At 33.7% G+C, this 21,981-nt stretch overlaps 2 protein-coding genes across 14 annotated transcripts in view; one reads left to right on the top strand and one right to left on the bottom strand.

The window, feature by feature from the left end:
- Positions 1–576, top strand: part of Sclp (leucine rich repeat containing protein 20 sclp) — an 8,300-nt gene extending 7,724 nt beyond the window's left edge. For all 3 annotated transcript variants that reach the window (XM_085662547.1, XM_085662546.1, XM_035874464.2), the window contains one exon: positions 1–576. This exon is cut by the window's left edge and continues 2,725 nt beyond it. The gene's annotated coding sequence lies outside the window, so the exon portion shown is untranslated.
- On the bottom strand, positions 177–21,933 carry Cip4 (formin-binding protein 1-like Cip4). 11 transcript variants are annotated; one of them, XM_085662540.1, is made up of 13 exons: positions 21,772–21,933; positions 21,025–21,438; positions 14,134–14,223; positions 6,651–6,766; positions 5,357–5,419; positions 4,622–4,928; positions 4,352–4,498; positions 3,922–4,278; positions 2,945–2,974; positions 2,221–2,528; positions 1,953–2,144; positions 1,640–1,776; positions 177–1,563 (listed from the first exon to the last, which is right to left on the bottom strand). In XM_085662540.1, the coding sequence occupies exons 2-13, from the start codon at positions 21,046–21,048 to the stop codon at positions 1,406–1,408; spliced, it is 1,929 nt and encodes a 642-aa protein (XP_085518666.1). In that variant the 5' UTR covers positions 21,049–21,438; positions 21,772–21,933; the 3' UTR covers positions 177–1,405. The 11 variants fall into 11 exon arrangements, with proteins under 11 accessions (XP_085518666.1, XP_085518663.1, XP_035730318.2 ...); XM_085662537.1 differs by lacking the exons at positions 14,134–14,223; positions 21,025–21,438; positions 21,772–21,933 and adding an exon at positions 19,213–19,399 and having other exon boundaries at positions 177–1,159; positions 1,393–1,563; XM_035874425.2 differs by lacking the exons at positions 21,025–21,438; positions 21,772–21,933 and adding an exon at positions 14,327–14,356.
- Between the last annotated feature and the right edge of the window lie 48 nt (positions 21,934–21,981).

The following is a 21,981-nucleotide window of genomic DNA, read 5'->3' on the forward strand; positions in this document are numbered from 1 at the left end:
TTTCCACGGAATATTATGTACAGAAATCTATACCCTAACTAATTCACACTCAGACGTATTTCTTTTTTTCTTTTTCCTAAAGATTTTTTTTTTTTTTTAAAGAGAAGAAGACACGCTCCGGGGTCAGACCTTGTCGTACATGTGTTCATTAACATTAGCAATTTATAATCTTCAAGTTCTTTTTATTTATTTTTTTTTTTTCTTTTTTTTCTTCAACAGAAATAAAAAATTCCTTTTTAAGGAATAAGAGAATTGATGTTGATTACTTAAAAATTGGGAAAATTTGTAAGAATATTTTCTTTTAATTAAAAATGAATAATATAAATATTTTTATACAAAAGGATAAGAGAGGAAGTAAATGGAGAAATCCAAAATTGATGCAAACGCAAAGGGGGAGAAATAAAAAAGAAAAAAAAGAAAAGAATATAAATCAGTCTTCTTGTTCTCCTGGCATTTTTCGTAAGGTCTGTCCCTGAGCATAGTCAGCTATAAATCTTCAATAATTATAATTCGGTACAAAAAGAAAGTCAAACTCGCACAACAGTTGTTCTATATAAAATGAAACGAAGAAAGGGGCCAAATAAATACTATGCAATAAGACATTTACTTTCTTCGATAGAGTCACAAATCTTTGTTACTTGTGCGTTATCTAAAAGTAAACAGCACATAGTTTTGTTTTTTTTTTCTTCTTTTATTATTTGTGACCGTCAAATTAGACGATTCATTCGTCTATCTAGGCGACACAAGAAGGATTAAGTGTAATTTGGAAGCTTCAAGTATCAGTGCGCGATTGAATCCTACTGTATGTAACTATACAAACATAAAATTGTATAGAACTTGATCTGTCCCAAGCAAGTACATTTTAATGGGAAGCTTTGTTTTTTGCTTGTGTTAACAAAGCAGAACTTTCTTTCTTTTTTCTTTTTGTTCGGTCTTTGTTCTCTTTAGAAATTAGAAAAATGGAGCAAATGGCGTTGGATATATTTGGCCATTATCATCCTCTTCGTCGTCTTCATCATCATCATCATCATCGTCGTCATCGTCGTCATCGTCGTCGTCGTCGTCGTCGTCATCGTCGTCGTCGTCGTCGTCATCGTCGTCATCATCGTCGTCGTCATCGTCGTCGTCGTCGTCGTCATATCGTTGGCAATTCTCCAAACTTGAAAATATTAGCACGTGTCAATATCAGACGATTAGACTTTCCTAATTAAGAATAGAAAGAAATTGATAAGCCCAGTGCCAATAATTAAGCCAACGCTTCTTAGCACTCGAATGAATAACTTCATCGAGCAAACTTGAAGAAATCTTAGCATTAAAGTTCAAAAATTTCGCATTGAACCATAACACTGGATTGATCATTGCGCTTTGAAGTTAGGTATCTCATTTAATGACCTAAAAGGAGCGGCTATGTATTGTACAGGTGACACTCTATGTATGATGTTGGTACAAATCCTTCGATTGGTTGAGAGATACGACGAACACGTGTCCATCCATCGCCCTGGTCTAATTCGATCATATACAATTCTTCACCATCGTACATTGGTATAGAACCTTCGCTAGTAGCTAAAAACGATGATTTTTTTTAATGCCAATCTCTTAAATCCTTTAAAATTAATATTTTAAAGGTTTGTATGCCTACCGTCGAAAGGATAAAGTGCTCTACAGGTTCCTAATGGCGGTTGTGCATCTATCTCATCAACATAATATTCTTCTCCTCCACTTCCAGGAAGTGACGTTCTTGATTCTCCAAGACCAGATTCCGGGCTATTCGTGGAACTGTGCATCAGTACCGTAAAGCAAAATCTTGTCTATTGGTCTTAGACAAATATTCTTCTCTACTTTTTTTTTTCTTTTTTCAATGTACAAATGAATCTTCTTTTTTGTTTTTCAACGAAATTACTACACATTTTTTATTTTCTATTTATTATTTCTTATTGAAATGCTTTGCTTACCCATGGCTTGGTTGAGGAGTACCTGGCGCACTCTTTTTATGAACTGGCTGATTCGCATTCGCATTACTAACACTAGAATCAGAAGCTGATCTTGAAAGACTTTCTTCTCCTCCCGAATGACTGGATCTTCTTGAACTTAATGGCCTTGTCGCTGAGCCATTACTCGTAGGCTTTCGTTGGACTTGACTTGGACTGAAAGGAAATAAAAATGATATTTTCAATGAAAATTTCTTTCTTTTATTATTACTACGCGCGTTTGCAACGTTACCTGGATAAGCTAACACCGGCGCGCATGGCTTCTTCCAAATAACCTTGAAACTTTGCTAATTCCGCACCAAGTTTGTCCAATTTATTGCTAGATTGATTCAATTGTCCTTCTATACTCATTGGATCACCTAATGCTGGATTTTGCTCGTAGACACCTTTCATCTTCATCAAACCATCTCTTGCTGCAGTTTCCTGTTGAATCTTGGCCTGAATTTCATCGAGTTTGTGTTGCAATCTTTTCTTCCGTTGATTTGGAGGTAAATCGCTGCAGTCCTCCTTTGCGCCATCGCCATAACCAGGCACGTTGTTCTGAAATGTTTCAATTTATGTAATTGCAAAGTTCAATGACAAAACTATCAAGTGAAATAGAGGACTACATGAGAAAAAAGCATGTCACAAATGCAACGCATCAATCCTGTTATTTAACGGAACACAAATTAATATATTGATTATTAAGCTATAATACGTATGTGTGTATACACACACGCGCATATATATATACATACATATATATACACATATACATGTATATATATATATATATATATATATATATATATATATATATACATAGACATATATCATATGAATCACTAATAACGCTAGAAACTAGAATTTGACATATGAAATTAAAGAAAATAAATTGGCTTCAAAGGAATGAATATAATAAGGAGGATGTTTATTAAAAGAATAATGGCCATTTTGTATAGAGAAGGAGGACAGACCTTTAAAGCTATGCACACCTCGATCAACTTCTGTTGTTCGCATGAAACAAATTCCAAAAGCGTTTCATTCAGCATATAAATGGGGAAGTAGTATTTTAATGATTACATAGAGTAAAAATTCAAATAGTGATACCCTTTGTATACTTTTAATAATATTTCTCAATCAGTTGAACTTTTACTCTCGAAGATAAAACATTCGTAATGATAAACAAACTCACAGTCACAGTTTTCAAGTGCAGGATTTGTTAAGATTGCAAAGTGACGGACGATCAAGCCATCTACGGTGTACTTACTAAATGCGATAATATCCAAATTCATAGCCCATGGATGATTGGAAACAAGAGAGACCGCAGGCAGATCGAACCGTCCACCAAATTAATAAAATATACAGAAGAAAAAGAAGTTACATTCTCTTAAAAAGAAGTTCTGTGCAACGAATATCATGTACATATTCATAATGAGAAAGAAATAAAGAGAAACAAAGCAAAATAATATCTATATTTTGTGACGTTACGAAAGAAAAGAAAAGAACGTACTTTGACTCGTTAAAAGGAATAAAATTCATTGTAAATGCATGCTTGATGAAAAACAACAATGTGCATTATAAATTTTACAAGCTTCTTCTTCTTTTTCGATAATATCATATACAACCGCGCGCGCGTGCGTGTGTGTGCGTGTGTAAATAAATAAATAAATAAATAAATAAATAAATAAATAAATAAATAAATAAATAAATAAATAAATAAATAAATAAATAAATAAATAAATAAATAAATAAATAAATATATATATATATATATATATATATATATATATAACTCAGGATAAAGGTAAAAGAAAAAGAAGAAAGAGAAGAAAACATGCTTCATCATATTCCCCATAGCCCTTACGTTTTTGAGATAAATTCTGCATCGATATATGGAAGGAGGTTACAAATTAGTGATAAATGAAACGAATAACAAGAAAGAAATATTCACCTTATTGCTACTAAAAATTCCAAAAAGTCCAACTCTCTTTTTGATCTTCCCACCGGATACAGTTCCCTTTACTGTCAGATGATTATGTATCGGCTGCATCGCAGGTTGTGATAATTGACTGTTACTATCGTACGTCTTGGCAACGGAAAGATCTTCGAATGGAAAATCTCCTGGCGGCTGGAAACCACTTTTATACCGTTCGATAACTAACAACGTATCTTCCTTCTCGTTAATCTCATTCGCTGCCTTTTCAATTCCATCCAAACATTGAGCGATTATTGGCGCAACTGCACGTTCGATTTCCACTGACTTGATCATATAATTTCGCATGTTTTTTATTCTCTTCTCATCTAATTCCTAATGAAAGCGGAAATTAATGAACATTAATATATTATATTTCAAAGAATACATATTTACCGATAGGTATTACCTGTAGATGCTGAAATACTTCTGGCATGGACGTATGATAATGCAACGTTTGCATGTCATTTGTCTTTTGCAACTGATTGGCGTACTCCGTCTTTGCTTCTTCGCTTTGTTGCGTTTTCAGGGTCATGTTCATCCTCTGCTTTTCTACCTATTATAATAAATAACAAAAGTGTTACTACAACGATCTTCGATGGATAACTGTCATGAAACAAGTATTAAAAAATTATTCTTATTTATGAGAAAACGCGTTATCAACGCGTTATAACTATACCTCGGCTCTAGAAAGATTCAGATCAGCGTCAGCTCTCTGATAATTTTCAACAGCTCTTTCCGCTTCACGAAAAGCTTTCTCATATGCTTTTCTAGCTCGTTCCAAATTACCAATTTGTCCGGCCAATGCTGCCCTCAATCTGATACCCTCTTGCAAATACTTTTTACGATCTTCTTTGAAATCCTTCACAAGTATGTTCAATTCCCGTAGAACGGTAGCTTGCAAATTTTCCGCAATGACCTCCCTCTGGCCAGCTTGGTCGTTCACTTCATTTAATTCCATTTTAAAGGCCCGACATGGGCTGTATCTATGAAGAAAAATAAACAAGAAAGTTGATTATAAATTAAATTAAAAAATAACATCTCTTTTTCTACACAGAAGACATTTAAATGTTCTTCCACGTTCTATTAGATCTAACAATTGTTTCTATTAATATTAATAACTTCTCTACCAATTTTCATAGAATAATGCAGAGAAGCAAGAAGCTTATTATTCATTTTTGATATCAAAAAATGTTCAAGTCGCCCTAATACTTTGTTTTCTTAGCAGCAACAACGTCAGTAGTCATCGTACAAACGATCATTAAGAACGATTCTGTAGCATCCAATAAGAGAAAAAAAGAAAGAGAGAGAGAGAGAGAGAGAGAGAGAGAGAGAGAGAGAGAGAGACTCATAACGTGAACATCACGAGAGGCACGATCGTCTTCTTACGTGTCTAAGACTGCCTGGTACTCACTTATAATCCTCCTCCTCTTCTTTCTTCTTCGGTTCTTTCGGCTGATAACTCTTCACGAGACGTCTGCAAAGAGAAACGAAACAATATTATTGGCTTGGATATATATCTAAACGATTCAGAGTTTTATGATCTAACCTTAGTATCATTAAAATATTATCACATCATACTTTGTCTATTCTACTTTTACACCTCTGCTTAAAAACGCGAATCGCGTTGTATATTTATTTGTAGGATTCAAAATATTTGATACCATATAAACTCGAGATTATTTACAAGATTATTCAAGGTTTTAGGGTTGATAAAGGATAAGTCAGTAAATTTATTTCTATGAAAAATTTCGTAGAAGAAAATCACGTAGGTCGTGCGTTGTACCGATATAAGAGAATCGGAAACAAGACAAATGATACGTTTCTATCGACATAGAAATAAAAATGAAAGGCACATATAATCATCAACGTACGATCCTATCTAAATATACAAAGGACATTAATGTACCCATAGATTTAACTTGATCTTGTCAAATCACAGTGCACATTGCACAGGAACATTACGTGCAACGTACGTTCTTAAAAATGTAATAATAAATCTGAATGGATGAATATTGCAATGGGCCAAATAATGTCACAATTTTCAATATTTTAGATCGATTCTTCCAAGGAAAGAAGGAAAAAAAGACGAAATAATTTTTTGCAAGCATTCTGAAAAATACAAAACTTCTCGTAAAAAGATAAAAAAAAAAAAAAAGATTTCTCAGAAGGAATTAACAGCAGATTCGTCATACGATAACCCAAAGATATCCTCAAATAATAAATGATCTCTTTAGAAAAGACTACTCTATCGACGAATTTTCGATTTATCTACATGGAACGAGATAACGCGATAAAACGCAACGAAGGACTATCAACGCACACAGATAAAACATATTCTCATAGGTGTAAGAGAAGACATAAAAGCAGTTGGTACATACGTACGTATACATACGTAGTAACCACTAAGTCTTCTTGAGAGAGACACACCCGATAGAGAACAAAAGTATGTAATACACGTTACATAGACCGGCATTCAGGGAACAAACAAGGGGACCTTTAATACAATATTACAACTCGAGTCCCTGAACTCTGTAGGGTGCGTGAGACTCACTTATTATACAGGATGTTCCATTCAAAGTATTAATGTATTAACTTTGAGTAAAGCTTCGTTCTTACTAATGCGCGCGCGCGTTGTACACACACACAGGAAGAAAGCTGAGAGATAATTAATTAAATAAATAAATAAATAAATAATCATTGGATACCTGAGCTTGGCCGCATATTCCACCTCGATGGCACATCGATCACGAATAAAATGTCCATATCTCTCGAGAAAGTCTATCCCTTTTTGCGTATGATGGGATAGATTGTCGAACTGGTCCTGTAATAATTAACAAAACAAATGTATATTTTATTAATTATTATTAATGCGTTATAAGAAGTCGATAAGAAGCGAATTTTTTGACAGAAATTTTAACGTTTTTCTAAGAAACGATTATATTCCCATTACTGATGTTAATAAGACAATAATCACTGATGATTGAACGAGAGTCAAAGAAAAAAAAATATCTTGCACACACGCAAAACAAGTTTTCCACGTTCGTTCTTCACAATGAAGAATTTCGTAAGATATTTAGCGACGCGGCACGAAAAGTGAAACTTCGAGCACTTAATGAGAACTTGTGGCTCTTCTTTATCATTCTTCAAAATCTCTAAGAAATACTAATACAAACAATGCTAAACGTTTCAATAAATTCCATAACCTAACAATTTGTTTTTAAACTTTCCTCGATGAATGAAAACAATTCGCTAATTAATCGATTGATCAATTTCACCAATACGAATGATTATAATAATATATTTCATTTGTTAACGCGCACAACATTTTTATTAATTTTCTAATGAGAAAGTTTGAAGGACTTGGACGACGAAACAAGAAATGGAGAATGCGAGCTCGATCGTTCAAGGACGATATAGTGTCTTTCTACGTTTACGCTAGTTGCGGATTAAGGACAAAACGGTACCATTCTTCTGCTGCTCTGTGTGTGTACGTACGTATGTGTTGTGTTAACGAGTGGTCGAGGCAGAAACTAATCGTGTGTTTCTAAATATGTATATACATACGTATGAGTGTTAGTATTTGAAACACGTTACTTTCATTTCCAACGACGAATAGTACATAATGGCCATTCAAGAATCTTGGATCATCATTTCTACGTACTCTCCATCTTTGTTTCTCGATTAATATGATCGATATTTTACACGATACAAACATAATGGTCTTTTTTTTAAATTAGTAATTTCTTAGAGAAAGGACACGATGGATATTATGACAACCAATCGCAATTAAAAACGATATTTATCATATATCCTAAAGTTACGTGTATATAGGTTATGCCAGCTAAAAATAATAATTAACATATCAGCGCGCATCTGTGCGTGAAAAAGAACATTTTATATTAATCAGAATATCGTTTACCTACAATCAAATAAATTTCTTTCTTTGATATTTTATCGTATCATTCGAAACAAGGGAGATATTACAAACAAGTGTTGCGTTGTATAAACCGAAGCACCCTATACATATGTATATACATATACATATACATATACATATATATATATGTTTCGCGACACTCGTACGCAGCTATACAAACGCTCCAACACAGAGAGAGAGAAAGAGAGAGAGAGAAAGAGATAGTAGACTTCCGTGGTCAGTTACACTATGCGCAATAAATTCGAAGGAAAGTGGTATATATAACATTTCGTTTTTTAACTTTTCAACTTTCTAATAACTTGATAACCATGATATATATATATATATATATATATATATATATATATACATATCATACAAATTGTAATAACGAGATTAGAAACTTTCGAGATTAATTCGAAAAGTGAGATTATAATGTGGTGAGGTCGAAAAATGATATTTCATCGGCGGAGTAAAAAAAGATGGTTGACAATAAAAAAACGGGGTCTTCCTCTAGTCACTAATCGATTTCTAACGAGAAAAGTCCGGGTGAACGAGCGTAAAGCGGCCCTTTGCCCGACCAATCCCTGTCGTTTCTGCCGTCCCGCAGGTCGATACGTGGAAAACGCACCGCCTGCGCGGCCTCGAGTATATGTATATATATATATCTATATATTTTCTCTCTCACTCGATCTGTGCCTCTCTTTCTTTATTCTATGATGAGTCACCCTGGTTCGACCTTTTCGGGAAACGATGCACTTGCACGTTGATCTAACCTTCTGAACGGCACAAAGGCCGTTCTTGAGTTTGTCCTTCTTTAGAACGAGATATACATATAGATAAGTAGAAAGAGAGGGAAAATAAGATAAAATTCTAACCTCTTGTATTATCCGAAAACGCAATTGGTCGCTAATGTTTCAGTCAACAATTAAGGGATTTCATTTTTCGATCTTTTCGATATATCGACCAGGTCGAAACTTCGATTCTTCTAACGTCACGGTCAACGCCATTTTTGAATCTATTTCGCTTAAAAAAGAAAAAAAGAAAATAGACGCGTAGATAAGTTGAGAGAGGGAGAGAGTGATAATATTTTAGGTTCTCGTATTATCTGGATTGCACACGAGGCAGGTAGCCAAAATTTCGAGAGAGATACTCGAAGCAGAACCTGTTACTCTTTTACACTCCTCAGATTTTTCTACTCGAGGTATGATAACTATTTTTGCAGAAAATAAATAATGAAAAATTGTTTAAGATATTTATCTATTCGTTCGATCTCAGAATATTCGAAATTATTTTTCATATGATTTCTCATTTTTATTTTTCATTGATTTATTTCCACTTCATTAGTTTAATTTTTAATTCGATCGATCGATTTTAAACTTCCATTGTTTCGATCGATAAGCTAAATTCAATTTAAATTTCTCTTTGCAAATCTTTACATATTAATAATATGAATGAAAAAAGAAAATAGAAATAAAAATAAAAAGATCTAATCAAATTTACTGAATGGTTAATGAGAGCGAGTACGATCGTTGGACACTCGAATCGTGGCTACGTAATTTCGTAATAAAAATAGCACGAAGGAAGGCGTGCGAAGACAATAGACGAGCCAAGGATAAAGCATGTGTACATAGAGAGAGAGAGAGAGAGAGAGAGAGAGAGAGAGAGAGAGAGAGAGAGAAAGCTTACGAGTTCGAACGGAGTGTGCATTATGAGTCATGAAATTGTGTTGGGGTGCTCCACCCTCCGCCCTATCGATCCTGCATTTCTCTATACCAACGTACTTCGATGGAAAGAGTAAAAAAAGAGAGACAGACAAACAGAAATACGTATTATACGAGGACCGTTGGCATGTACGAAGAGAAAAGACGACGATATGGGCTCTCTCTCTCCCATCCTTCTTTCTTTATATAAAAGAGAAAGAGAGAGGATCAACACTCGTTTATCCACTAAAATGCGAAACCATGCTAATTGCATTTAATAAGCAGATTTTACGTCGCAAACACCCTGTCCCAAATATCTCTCTTTCTCTCTCTCTCTCTCTCTCTAAGGTACATCCTCGTTCAAGTAAACGTGCGAAAGAAGAAACTCTTCGTGCTCTGTGAAAGCTTTACGAAGAGCGTGTGGTTGCATTTTTTTTTCTTTCTTGACAAAATAAATCATAAATTTTCAATCTTATAATTATGTCATAGGGATTCTCATTGTAAGATGTCTTCTTTTTCTTTCTTCGAAATACTATGATTCCTTATCGAATTTATGCGATTCGAAGATTCGAAGGAAAAACAAAAAAGATGGAAATTTGTTGTCTACGAACTTTCATCGAGTCATCTTTACGGGATGATGTCGGAATTTGAATGCTTTCTTTTCACCAAGCATAAACAGATGCTTCCTCTCGAAGCTTTTAATAGCAGCTCGTAAATCGGGTCCGACGTCTCCGCACAAGTGCGCAGAGAGCGTAATCAAAGATAAATTGAATCGCATTCGACGCGAAACGATTTATATTTACACCCTTTTACGTTTGAATCCGATTGTCTAAAGGACATACTTTTCTTTTTTTTTTTTTTTCTTTAACAACAAATACTCGTGATTTAACATTTAAACTTTCTTCTTTTTATCGATCGAATTTCAATTCAGACGTTCTATTTTTCTTTTAATTTTATAAATATATATATATACACGCGATCGTATCTATAATTATTTTTGGAGAATTGAATTGATATAATCTTCTAATTAAGCGGACATTAAAAATAACCTAAATGTTTAATCGAATACTCAAGAATGCTGTCGCATATCAAGAAATATAATCAACTCGCAAATGCTACCAATGGTTGAGTAAAATATTTCAGTTGGTATTATTGTGGTAAGAAGCTTGCAACACAACAGGGACGTATCAAAGGACAAGGGGTCCCCACGCAAAATGAAAGATCCTATTTCTTCTTCTTCTTCTTCTTCTTCTTCCTCTTATTATTATTATTATTATTATTATTATTATTATTATTATTATTATTATTATTATTTTAAAAGAGAGAGAGGGGAGGATGATAAAACATAGCAAGCTGTCTCATTCTGTTTGACGAAAGCTCGATCAAAATGGATGACGCAGATGTCTTAGGAAATCGTTCCATCAATGGCGCAAGAATATAATTCGAGGATGAGGTAAAAGACAGGCTAGGCAGTAACGTCTAAGAAATTTCCATAAAGAATCTACGTTTTATACTACTATTTCTCTGGTGCTAAATTTAAACGCAATGATACGTTTGACTCTACGAATCACAATTTCATAATTACTTTTTATGACGCATCAATGTGATCATTGAATTTTAATCTTCAATGAAATACATATTTAAATTAAATAACTGTAAAAAAAATTTAAGTGAAACACGAAAATACACGTTTTTCTTTTAGTACTAATAATTTTGGATTTGACATCTCTCAACTTGATCGAATTATATTGCAAGAGGTTGATTGATTCAACTATTTATATTCATTCTCAAAATACATATTACACACCCTGATACGAATAAACGATACAACCCCGTTCTCAAAGTGTCGAGTGCCCTCGTCAAACTCCATCTCTACTCGAAATCACTTTTTCATGAGATGGGGTCGTACACTCGTTATCTCGAAGGCTACGTGATCATTTCATATCTATATATACATACATACACCAATGAATCATCGACCTTTTCGTATACTTTTTTAATAGTAACTCTCTTGTGAATCATCCACAGTTAGTAATTTGTCATTAACGTTGTTTTAACATGAAAATGAGATAGTAAGAATGAGAGAGAGAGAGAGAGAGAGAGAGAGAGAGAGAGAGAGAGAGAGGAGAGAGCGGTTTAATGAAGTGGAACTTCAAAATAATCTCAACTTCGATATCTCTGGAGGATGCAGCCGTTGATAAGAACGAACGAACGTAGATGTTATTTCGAGCTATTCGTTGTATGTAGAACGCGATATTATGCCGTTTTGGACGAAATAAAATATAAATTATAAATTATAATTGTAGTGAAAATAAAGATGTCTTGTATCGATTAATAAAACAGTTTCGAAAATTGCGATATTTTATATGCAAATAAATAATTTTCTGTATAATTTATAATTTTTTAATGGAAAAATATTGACATGATTTATTGGTTAATGTAATAATATTGGGTCCGATCTATTCTATTTCTTTTTTATGAATCACTATATATGCTTTCAATTATTCCATTAATATTATTATCATTTCAGTTGTAATAATATGTTTTACGGTATTTTCAATATCTTTTATTAAAACTTCTTACATTATCGACTGACCGAACTAAATCTCTTACACGGACACGCACGCGTGCGCTAAAAAAAAAAAAAAAAAAAAAAAAGAAAGAAAACAAATCAAGTAAAAAGAAAACAAGTATATAATACTAATAATATAAAATGATGTATTGGAACTACATTTATTGAATCTTAGAATGAACCAAAAAAAAAAAAAAATCGTACACTTGACTTCTTACGCAAAACCAACTACGTATCTTTACATCTGTACTGACGTTGAGAATAAACAACAAGTATATATACATACGTACACACACGTGCGTGCGCGATGGCACATGTAACGTTAAAGTCTAGATAGTAACCGAGAAAGATCGCGTCGTTATTTTTTTTATTTCAGACTAACCATAATCACAAGTAATACATTGCTGCGACCATGCGAATTGAGAAAATGATCGCATTTCTTCCTGATATACAAATGTGTGCGCGTGTGTACATATATTAAATATGTATATGATTTGCATTTGATCGTCAGTGTCCTTAACACGCTTCGAGAAAGTAAAGAAAGCAATTCTAAGACCAAAACCCGATAAGTTTGCTCAGAGAAAAGACGATGGGCTTCGTTGCTCATACGATTACAACGAATCGCTTACTACAAAGCTAGAGAGAGATATGCAACGTAGCGTATCGCCACAGCACAGAGTTACATGTATCGTGTCAAGGAACCTTTTCAACCCTTTCTCCAACCATGCTTCCTCTGTCACAAAGCTAGGTATCATGTTCAAAGAATTTTATCGTGTCTCTTTTTATATATACCTACATATACATACGTGTGTTGAAAATTTGAAAAAAATGGGAAAAGAAAGAGAGTAATTGATTTTTTAAACTCAGCTGAGAACTTTTCGGCTCATCCCGTGAGTATGTTCCTAATGTTATACAATTATTGCTTGGCATCATGTTCATTGAATGTTCTCTATCGTGTCTATCTGCATGTCAACACACATATGCGCACGCGATATGTGAAGGTTGTACTTTTTTGTTTTTTTCGCCCCTCTCTTTTCTCATTCAAGTACCGATGCAGATATCTAAGAGAAAGAAAGAAAGAAAGAAAGAAAGAAAGAAAGAAAGAAAGAGAGAGAGTATACTCTTGCGAACTTGCCCCGCCCACGCATCGCGCCGAATCTCTATAAATACCAGGCAGCCAAGAACGCACTCGCTTACTAACTTAACGACGACTACAAAACGAAGAGGATGAAGATTTGATTAAATTAAGCCGTTTCATTAAAGAAATAAAAAAAAATAAAATAAAAAAAAAAGGATTGAAAAATAAAAGAGAAAAGTTAAGTTTCATTGAGGTATAATTAAAAAATAAATACATTTTCATTTATAAAGCTGACTTTTAAAAAGTACAATTTTATTTGAAAATTATTGTGTGTACGCCACTAAATGGACAAAAGTTTTTCACATAGAAATCGAATTTATTTCGATTCTGAAATATGGTGCGAAACGAAAAAACCACGAATTTTTAATACCTACTACTTTATTCGAAAATAACTTCTACGTTACCTTATATGCACGTACATATTTAAATGTTTCTATTTATATGAAAATCTCATTTATATTCGACAAAGAATTAAAATTTCATGAAAGATTCTATGAGAACGATCTTGAAAAAAGAATCAAGGTTGCCCTCCGACAGTTAAGACAAAATAAACGATTGAATTTCAATATTTCTTTCTAAAAAATAAATAAATAAACTAAAAAAATATCATTTTATTTATCGTTTCAATGGTGACCACCTCGACCGATGCTGGAAGAAAGAAGGAAGAATGAACAAAAAAGTGTGTGTGTGTGTGTGTGTGTGTATATATATATAAAATAAATAAAAAGGAAATGCGGTCCTGACGCAGCTAGTCTCGAAGCACAGAAGAGCGAAAACCGGCTGCAAGAGGGACACGCTAGTTAAGGAAAGAAGGAGTGCCTCTCCTCTCTCCGGAATCCCTGAGATTTCTTCGCCTCACCACTTCTTCTTCTTCTTCTTCTTCTTCTTCTTCTCCTTCTTCTTCTTCTCCGTATGTATCCTCGGCTTCACAAAGAACAAACTTCATCTTCTTTAAATCGAAAAAAGATGAAAAAAAGAGAAAGAAAGATTAAAAAAAGAAGAAGAAGAAGAAGAAGAAGAAGAAGTCTATAAAAATACTTTCAACGAGATACCTCGTCTTCAACCATTTTTCCCGCCAAATCTTTTCAATAACTTGTAAAGTAATGTATTTCTCGTAGTTTGGCACGCGACCATGAGCGGGGAATTTATCGATAACTATTATTAAAAATAAAAATATACCTATACAGATTATTTCTGAATGAAACTGTATTATTTTTAAAAAGTATTTTCAAATAAAATAAAAGAAAAGAAAAAGGGAATGAGCAAAAATTTTTTGTCGAACCTACTACACAATATCCACACACGCAAATATTCGTAACACTTTACTAGGTTGCTTTTATTCTCCTATATACAGAACGTGGGAATGACGAGAAAAGATATCAAGACTTTCGCAAAACTTTTCTTATAAATCTTCATATCTGCAAATATCTTTATGCATAAAAATAAAAATGCTCCAAATATATACGTGATTATAAAAAAAAAAATTTTTGGGAAAGAAAATTTATCCCGTTTAACAATATTTTTCAATAATATGAAAAATAAGAAAAATTAGATTTGAGTACAACGTCCTATACGTATCTATATATTTAACACTAAGCAATTTTCCACGTAGTTCGGAGGCTGTGATGCTAATCCCATGGATGGTGTCAACGTTAAAATGCACGGCACACACATCTTTACGCGATTGCGTATTTAGAATCGCGCACGTACGTATGCGAGGATGCGCATCGTAACGCAGAACGATCGTTACATACCGTTCTTCTCTCTCTCTCTCTCTCTCTCTCTCTCTCTCTCTCTCTCTCGCAAAAGAGGGGGGAGGAGGAGGAGGAGGAGGAGGAAAGTCTCGCTACGTTACTTCTTTTTCCTTTCCCATGTTCTCCTACACGTGCCAGATATCTCATGGGGAATAAACTTCTTTTTTACGATGCGTTCACGGTCTTCCGATCATGAAAATTAATCGATTTAATCGTAACGAAAAAAAAATTAATTTTTTACATTGCGCCTTTGAATTTCTTTTATTTTTATTATTATTTTTTGCTATCGTCATTATCCTTTTACTACTATACTTTATATAATCTGAAAAAATATATAATCTTTTAAAGAAAAATAACAGTGTGTGTTGAAAGAATAAAATTTGTGCATCTCCACGTTTTGAAATATGCCTATATCAAAAGGGGGAAAGATAAAAAAGGGACGATTAAGAAAAAAAAATTTCACAAATAATTTTCTTAGTACGTATAAGAGAAAAAGAAAAAGAAACGATTGTATGTGACTATTGATAAGAAAATGAGATAAGACGATCGGTACGAAGACGAGAAAAATATATGCCGAGTATTATGACCGTAATTAGATACGAAGTAAATCATCAATATCGATCTATCGACACTTTTCTACATGATCCTGTGCGTTAATATTCTTTAGAGATTTCAAGTACGTTTCTTCGTTCATTTTTATTGGCTCGTCCACGTTCGCCAATTGCCTTTTGGTCAAACGAGTTTCACTTTTAACCGCGCAGACATTATGTTGAGAATACATAATGATTTTTATAAATGCGAACGTACTTCATGATATTCATATATTTTTTATCCTTGTTCTTTTCTTTCCCTTGAATTTTATTAGAATATTTTTTCTTCAACGTGTTGAATATTCCTTGTTTTTACATTTTTTCCAAATTATCTTTTAAAAACTATCTAATGTTGTCAAGGAGATCATTATATTTCGTCGCATAGTTCTTACGTCATGAAAAAGAACTTTGAAATGCATTCCAAACGTTAGAAACGACAATCCTATAATTTCGTTCGTTGTTACGGAGAAAGTTGCACGTGCATCATAACCTTCACGATTTTCCTTAGTCGTCATTTGATTTCCATTTTCTCCGCGAGCAGTATAATAAATCCGTGGAGGTGTGTTACTATATAAAGTAGTCGTGCGTAGGTGATCCGGAAAAAGTTGTCGATGTCATGGACGAACATATATATATATAATTTTTTACGTCTTGAAGAATTATTACAAAAACATAAATAAAAAGAAATAAAATTGCAAATGTAAGTAATTTAAATTCGACGTCTGCGTCCAATCTAGCCTATCCTCTTTTTTTTTTTCTTTTTTTCTTTTTTTTTTATCGAAAATAAAATTTTATTTTCGTATAATCGCGTGTCTGGTGGACATTTTGGAAATATGGCGTTGGGTGCAGTTGTCACGTGATATCGCGACGTCGAAGCGCGAAATTCGAAAGAAAAACATACAGTTTGATTAAAAATATCTTGTTGCCTTTTAAAAATTGTAAAAAGAAATTATTTGGATAAGAATTAATGACATTATTTTTAACTACGAACTCGATAACGATGTAACTACACGCTGTAACATATTTTTCTACTATATTTCCCCCCCACTCTCATGTTAAACGCGCGCACATGCACAGGAACGAGAGAGAATGTCCGTAGATGCCTTCTTGGTAAGGCCCACCTCCCTCTCCTCTCTCTCTCTCTCCCTCTCTCTCTCTCTCCCTCTCTCTCTCTCTCTCTCTCTCTCTCTCTCTCTCTCTCTCTCTCTTTCTCTCACTAGTATTTCCAACGTACCGGTATTTCTGACATTCCAATTTACTAATCGCCAGCTTTTACGACGTTGCGGTAGTTTTCTGTTCATTCGAGTAGGCTCCTCCGCAATGGCTATCGAGAGAATATCTGATCGACCAGAAAAAACGACCAGATCTCGACCGATCATATTTCGACGAATCATAAAATCTTTTCAATGAACATAACCAAAAATCATATTATCGATAAATATAATAAAATAGACAACGTGTGTTTTAAAGGATTAATAACCGTGCGAGTTGATTCGATCGAATATAGATTAAGTGAGAAAATAAAAATAAAAAAGAATGGTGAATACGATTCGCTAGCTTGAAAAGCATCAAAAAGGTGTGCCCCTCGTACGTGTACCTATATGCTCTTTCTCAACGAACGCTGTCTTCAACTAGCGGTTAAACATGAACGCGTCCTGTATCATGAATCACGAGTGCCTACAAGTAAAACGTCAATGAATCGTGATAATACTCGTTTATGGTATAGTCAGAGAAATAGAAAAGGATCTCTAGGTATCCCTATATTATTATTAAAATTGGCGCTTCGATAGAGATCACGTGACGGCCCGCCATATTTCAAAATACAAATGGATTCTTTTTGCGAATGAAAAGATTTTGTCCGTCTAACGCACAATTATTTTCATATAAAATTGGAATATTTTACCGACTATTATCATTTATAGGAAAAATATGGACGAATTTCAAAGGAATCTTAAAGATATTTGTGTTTATAACTATTGTAATATTCAACATTAATTATTTAAAATGGAGATAATTAAATCAAAGGAAATACAAGAATGCATATACTTGGTGCTAAAGAATCATCAGTAGGAGAACAAAAATGATGATGCGGTATGCAAGAATGAATTATTTATAAAGAGTACACACACATCGTCATCATGGAGGGAGCAGTACGAGGATGACATTGAACGAGAGAAGAAATTTCATGCAAGGTGTATACTCGCTCGCTCGATTCATTCTTATTGTTAGATCGATGATCGATATATATATATATATATATATATATATATATATATATGGGGGATAATACGTATGTATATATGGCGTTAAACTACATTTTATTAGATTCAATATTTTAAAACTGAAAAACAAAAAAAGCTTTTCTTATATAATTATTTCAATCATTATATCAGCGATTAGTTATCTCATTGGTCATTATAGTTATTATTTTATTATTGATCTTTTTGTTAAATTTCAAAATAAGATCCTTGCACAAATTCATTCGAAGGTATTAAATCATTGAAAATTCGACGTAAGAAATATGGTAAATTTGAAAAGATTCGAGTCAGTCCTATAATCATAAAGCTAACCTATAAAGTATCCTCGTTTCGTAAGGAAAAAAAAAAAAAAATTTCGATTTCATATACACTTTAAATAATGAAAATACACAAAAAGGAAAATAAAGTAAGTATTAGTTGAAGAATTCATTTATCTAGAATTTGAAAAGAAGAAACCTTTGAAAGAAAGATAAAAATGCTTGGGTTTCTCCTGTAATGGTCGATCTTCTGGTTGCCCTTGCAATAATGCGTAAAGCTGCAGGTGCACGATCCTTCTTAAGAATTTACGATGCAATGAACAATAGAGTTCAACGGTAATCGTACGCTGCTTCTTCTTTCTCTTTCTGCATTTTATTTCTCATTACGAAGAGAGATGAAGGATCGTTTATCTCCTTCCTTTCGAAGATGATCGTTATAATCCTTCGATAATAGCGACGTAATTGGAATGTTCAAAAGACATCATTTGAATATTATTTAAATTCAATATTAAATATAATAAACGTCTATAAATAAATAAATAAATAAATATATAAGCGGAGATCTTAGGATAATGCTTATTTGTGCGTAAATTATTATGAATTTAACTAACGACGGTCTTTATTGACCGAAGTAGCAATTTATTTTGGAAAATATTCTAGAAATCTTTGAGACTCACAAGAAATCACAAAGGGATTAAACGAGTTAACCTAGAAATAAATAATTCTTCTTCGAAACAGCAAGATGGACAAAAGTGAAACGACATAACCTAGAAATAAATACTTATTCTTCGAAACTATGAGATAAAATATTCAAATCGAAAGAAAATATCAAGAATATTATCGATGGAAATATAATACGATGCGAATGAAGAGAAGTCGAATGAAAATTTGCATCTTAACAAAAGCTTTTCTCCCTCTCTCCCTCTTGAAACGTATTTTCGTCGAATTTGAGAAGAAAGGCGAAGAGATATATACAAACATGTACTACGTACGACGTATATACATATGGCGATCAAAGGAATTTGGAACGACCTACGCGTGCGAAAGAAGAACCGATAGAATCACTACAAGTTACTCACGCGTAAACCATGCCTCTTCCCTTCCGCCGACCTCTCTCCTCGAGAATTCGGATTCGGATTACTTCGAGATCGACCTATCCTCTCGGTCTTCCATTTACTAATCGATCGTATACATCTCTCTATCGTGTTTATCTCGAACGCTATGAATTTTGAAATATTTTCCATATAAAATTCTATCACTTTTTCAACGAAACATTGTTATTGGATATACATGTATCAAAGATCTCGACTTCACTCGCATGGCACGCGCTTAAATCAATCACCAAGGAGAGAGAGAGAGAGAGAGAGAGAGAGAGAGAGAGAGAGAGAGAGAGAGAGAGAGAGAGAGAGAGAGAGAGAGAGAGAGAGAAATAAACGCTATATATGTATATCGCGACAATAGAATTCGAGGTAATGTAGATAAGAGAATTTGACGTCATTACGGAAAGAAAAAGAGAAATAAATGTGAATAACATTTGAAATAAATAAAAATATAAGAATTGCGTGTTTTTATACGGTTATCCATTCCCTCCTAATCCTCCATGACCCTCCTCCAGCAATCAATTGAGAATGCTCATGCAAAAATCTCTATCCGTCAATCTCTAACCTCACTTTATATTCTATATACATACATACATACATACATACATACATACATACATACATACATACATCATACATACATACATATATATATACGGTGCGTGTGTATACTGCTGTGTACACACATATCTCTATGTATTACATACATACATAAAAGCGTTGATTTGATTGCTCGTTCCACACGGTTTCGCGTAACGTACTAGATGTCGATGTGCTCGAACGATATATGTCTGCGCGTTATCGCGTAAAATTTCAACGCACACGACGATATATATAATATACCGATGTCTCATTCTCTACCTTTTTCTAACAAATATATAAGAAATTTTCAAATCAAAGAAAGATTAAAGAAAGATATTGTTCTTTGGACGCATCAGTCTTATAACCTTATCGTATAGTAATTTATTTCCATCGGAACGAGAAAGAAAGAGATAAAAAAAATAAATTAAAAAAAGTTGAAAATTCATCTTGGCGTGATTCGAACCCTAAACAAATTTTCTTGAAAAGAAGAAAGAAGAAAAAGAAAAAAAGTTCAAAGGTGCGATTTCAAGGAAGCTGAGGAAAAGAATTTTCTTCAAAAAATCGAGAGAAAACGCGACGCGGCGTTCTTGGCTGTCACAAAACGAGCGGCAAGCTATATATTCAGACGATGTATCCTTCTGAGATTTCATGGGAATGGAAGCAAGAGGAGCATCGCGATGACGACGGCAACGATAGTCCGAGCACAGACTACACACACGCCCGATTGAGATGGAGAGAAGGAGCCAGATAGAAAAAGAGAGAGGGTAAAAGCGAAATGGAAGAAAGAACGAAAGAGAGAGAGAGAGAGAGAGAGAGAAACGAAGAGAGGAACATCGCCCACGGCTAGCAACCAAAAAGGCGAAACACTCCTGCACGGCGAAGTAGTCGGAACGAGGTACCGCGAACTGGTTTTTCGGATACACACCATGATTACGTGTCGGCGAAACGCGCCCGGACTGTTTCTCCAGAAGTAGCTCGAGAGGAGGAATGACCGTATATATGCATATATATATATATATATACATATATATACCTTTCTGTTACTCTCACGAAACAAGAAAAGTGAGATACAAAGATACTTGAAGACCAGAGAGAAAGAGAGAGAGAAATATTCTATCTAGAAGAAACACATATATACATATACATATGTATGTGTACACGTTTATATATACATATATATATATATATAAAAGACATAAAGAGACTTACCCAAAGCTCGGTACCCCAGCTCATGTTTGGTAAAGCCAAACTCTCCAAGTGGCTTTCCTTTCACACAAATACACTTCACATTAATCGACGTTGTCCTCGGACACGTCTATCGTCTGGCACGCACGAGAGAAACATGAAAAGTCGCGCCACGAATACTATCGCGCGCGAGCGATCACAGAAATACGTCCAACATGTCGTCCCGTAACCACTGACTGACCGGACCCGACTGCTCGTCCAAAATCACCCGGAATTCGGCTCAAGCTCGCTCTATCGGCGACGCATACAACTAATCTTTACTTCTGCGCAAAAGATGGCCGATCGAGCCTTCTGATTGGTCGATGTCAAACTTTTTTCCATCTCGCTTTTATTTCAAATTATGCATTCTTCTTTTTGTTATAATTATTCATTATTTCTCTTAAAAAAAAAAAAAATAATTTTTTATCATTTCATAAACAAATTCGAAATGAAATTATTTATATTTTGATTAACCAATCACTATCGCATAATTAGTTTCGCGCGTATGCACGCGTATATATGTATATATATATATATATATATATATATATATATATATATATACATATATAATTCATTTATCTATAAAATATATTTACCATTCATTTTTATGCATTAAATAATGTCATTCTTCGATCGTACATTTTTATAAAATAATTCCTTAAATTAATGAAAAACGCGGTTAATATTAATATATCGATTGTAATATTATTTATAATTATATCTACTTACTCGTGATATGTTATCCAATGTACATGAGGTTTGTTCATTTGAAAACGAATAAAATGTACAATCCAAAAGTTCAAGCTTTTCTTCCTAAAGCTTTCGTAACAAATAGGTTTTTATGAGATTTGGTTGTCATTCAATCCCTTATTTATCAGTCGACTTTTACGACAAACAGGGAATACTACGCGTATATTCTATTCCCGATCTGCAGGCGAA

This window comes from Vespa mandarinia, chromosome 18 (genome assembly GCF_050613455.1).
Source record: "Vespa mandarinia isolate Hongniang chromosome 18, ASM5061345v1, whole genome shotgun sequence".
In the NCBI taxonomy this organism is placed as follows: Eukaryota; Metazoa; Arthropoda; class Insecta; order Hymenoptera; family Vespidae; genus Vespa; species Vespa mandarinia.

What these genes read in the sequence shown, in the direction of transcription:
- Cip4 (XM_085662537.1), bottom strand. Translation starts at nt 19,377, where the DNA reads ATGGAAAATATTTCAAAATTCATAGCGTTCGAGATAAACACGATAGAG. An exon ending in GAAGAGGAGGAGGATTATAA is followed by an intron (nt 4,929 to 5,356) that starts GTGAGTACCAGG and finishes TTTTCTTCATAG; the next exon opens with ATACAGCCCATGTCGGGCCT. An exon ending in ACTCCTCAACCAAGCCATGG is followed by an intron (nt 1,777 to 1,952) that starts GTAAGCAAAGCA and finishes ACTGATGCACAG; the next exon opens with TTCCACGAATAGCCCGGAAT.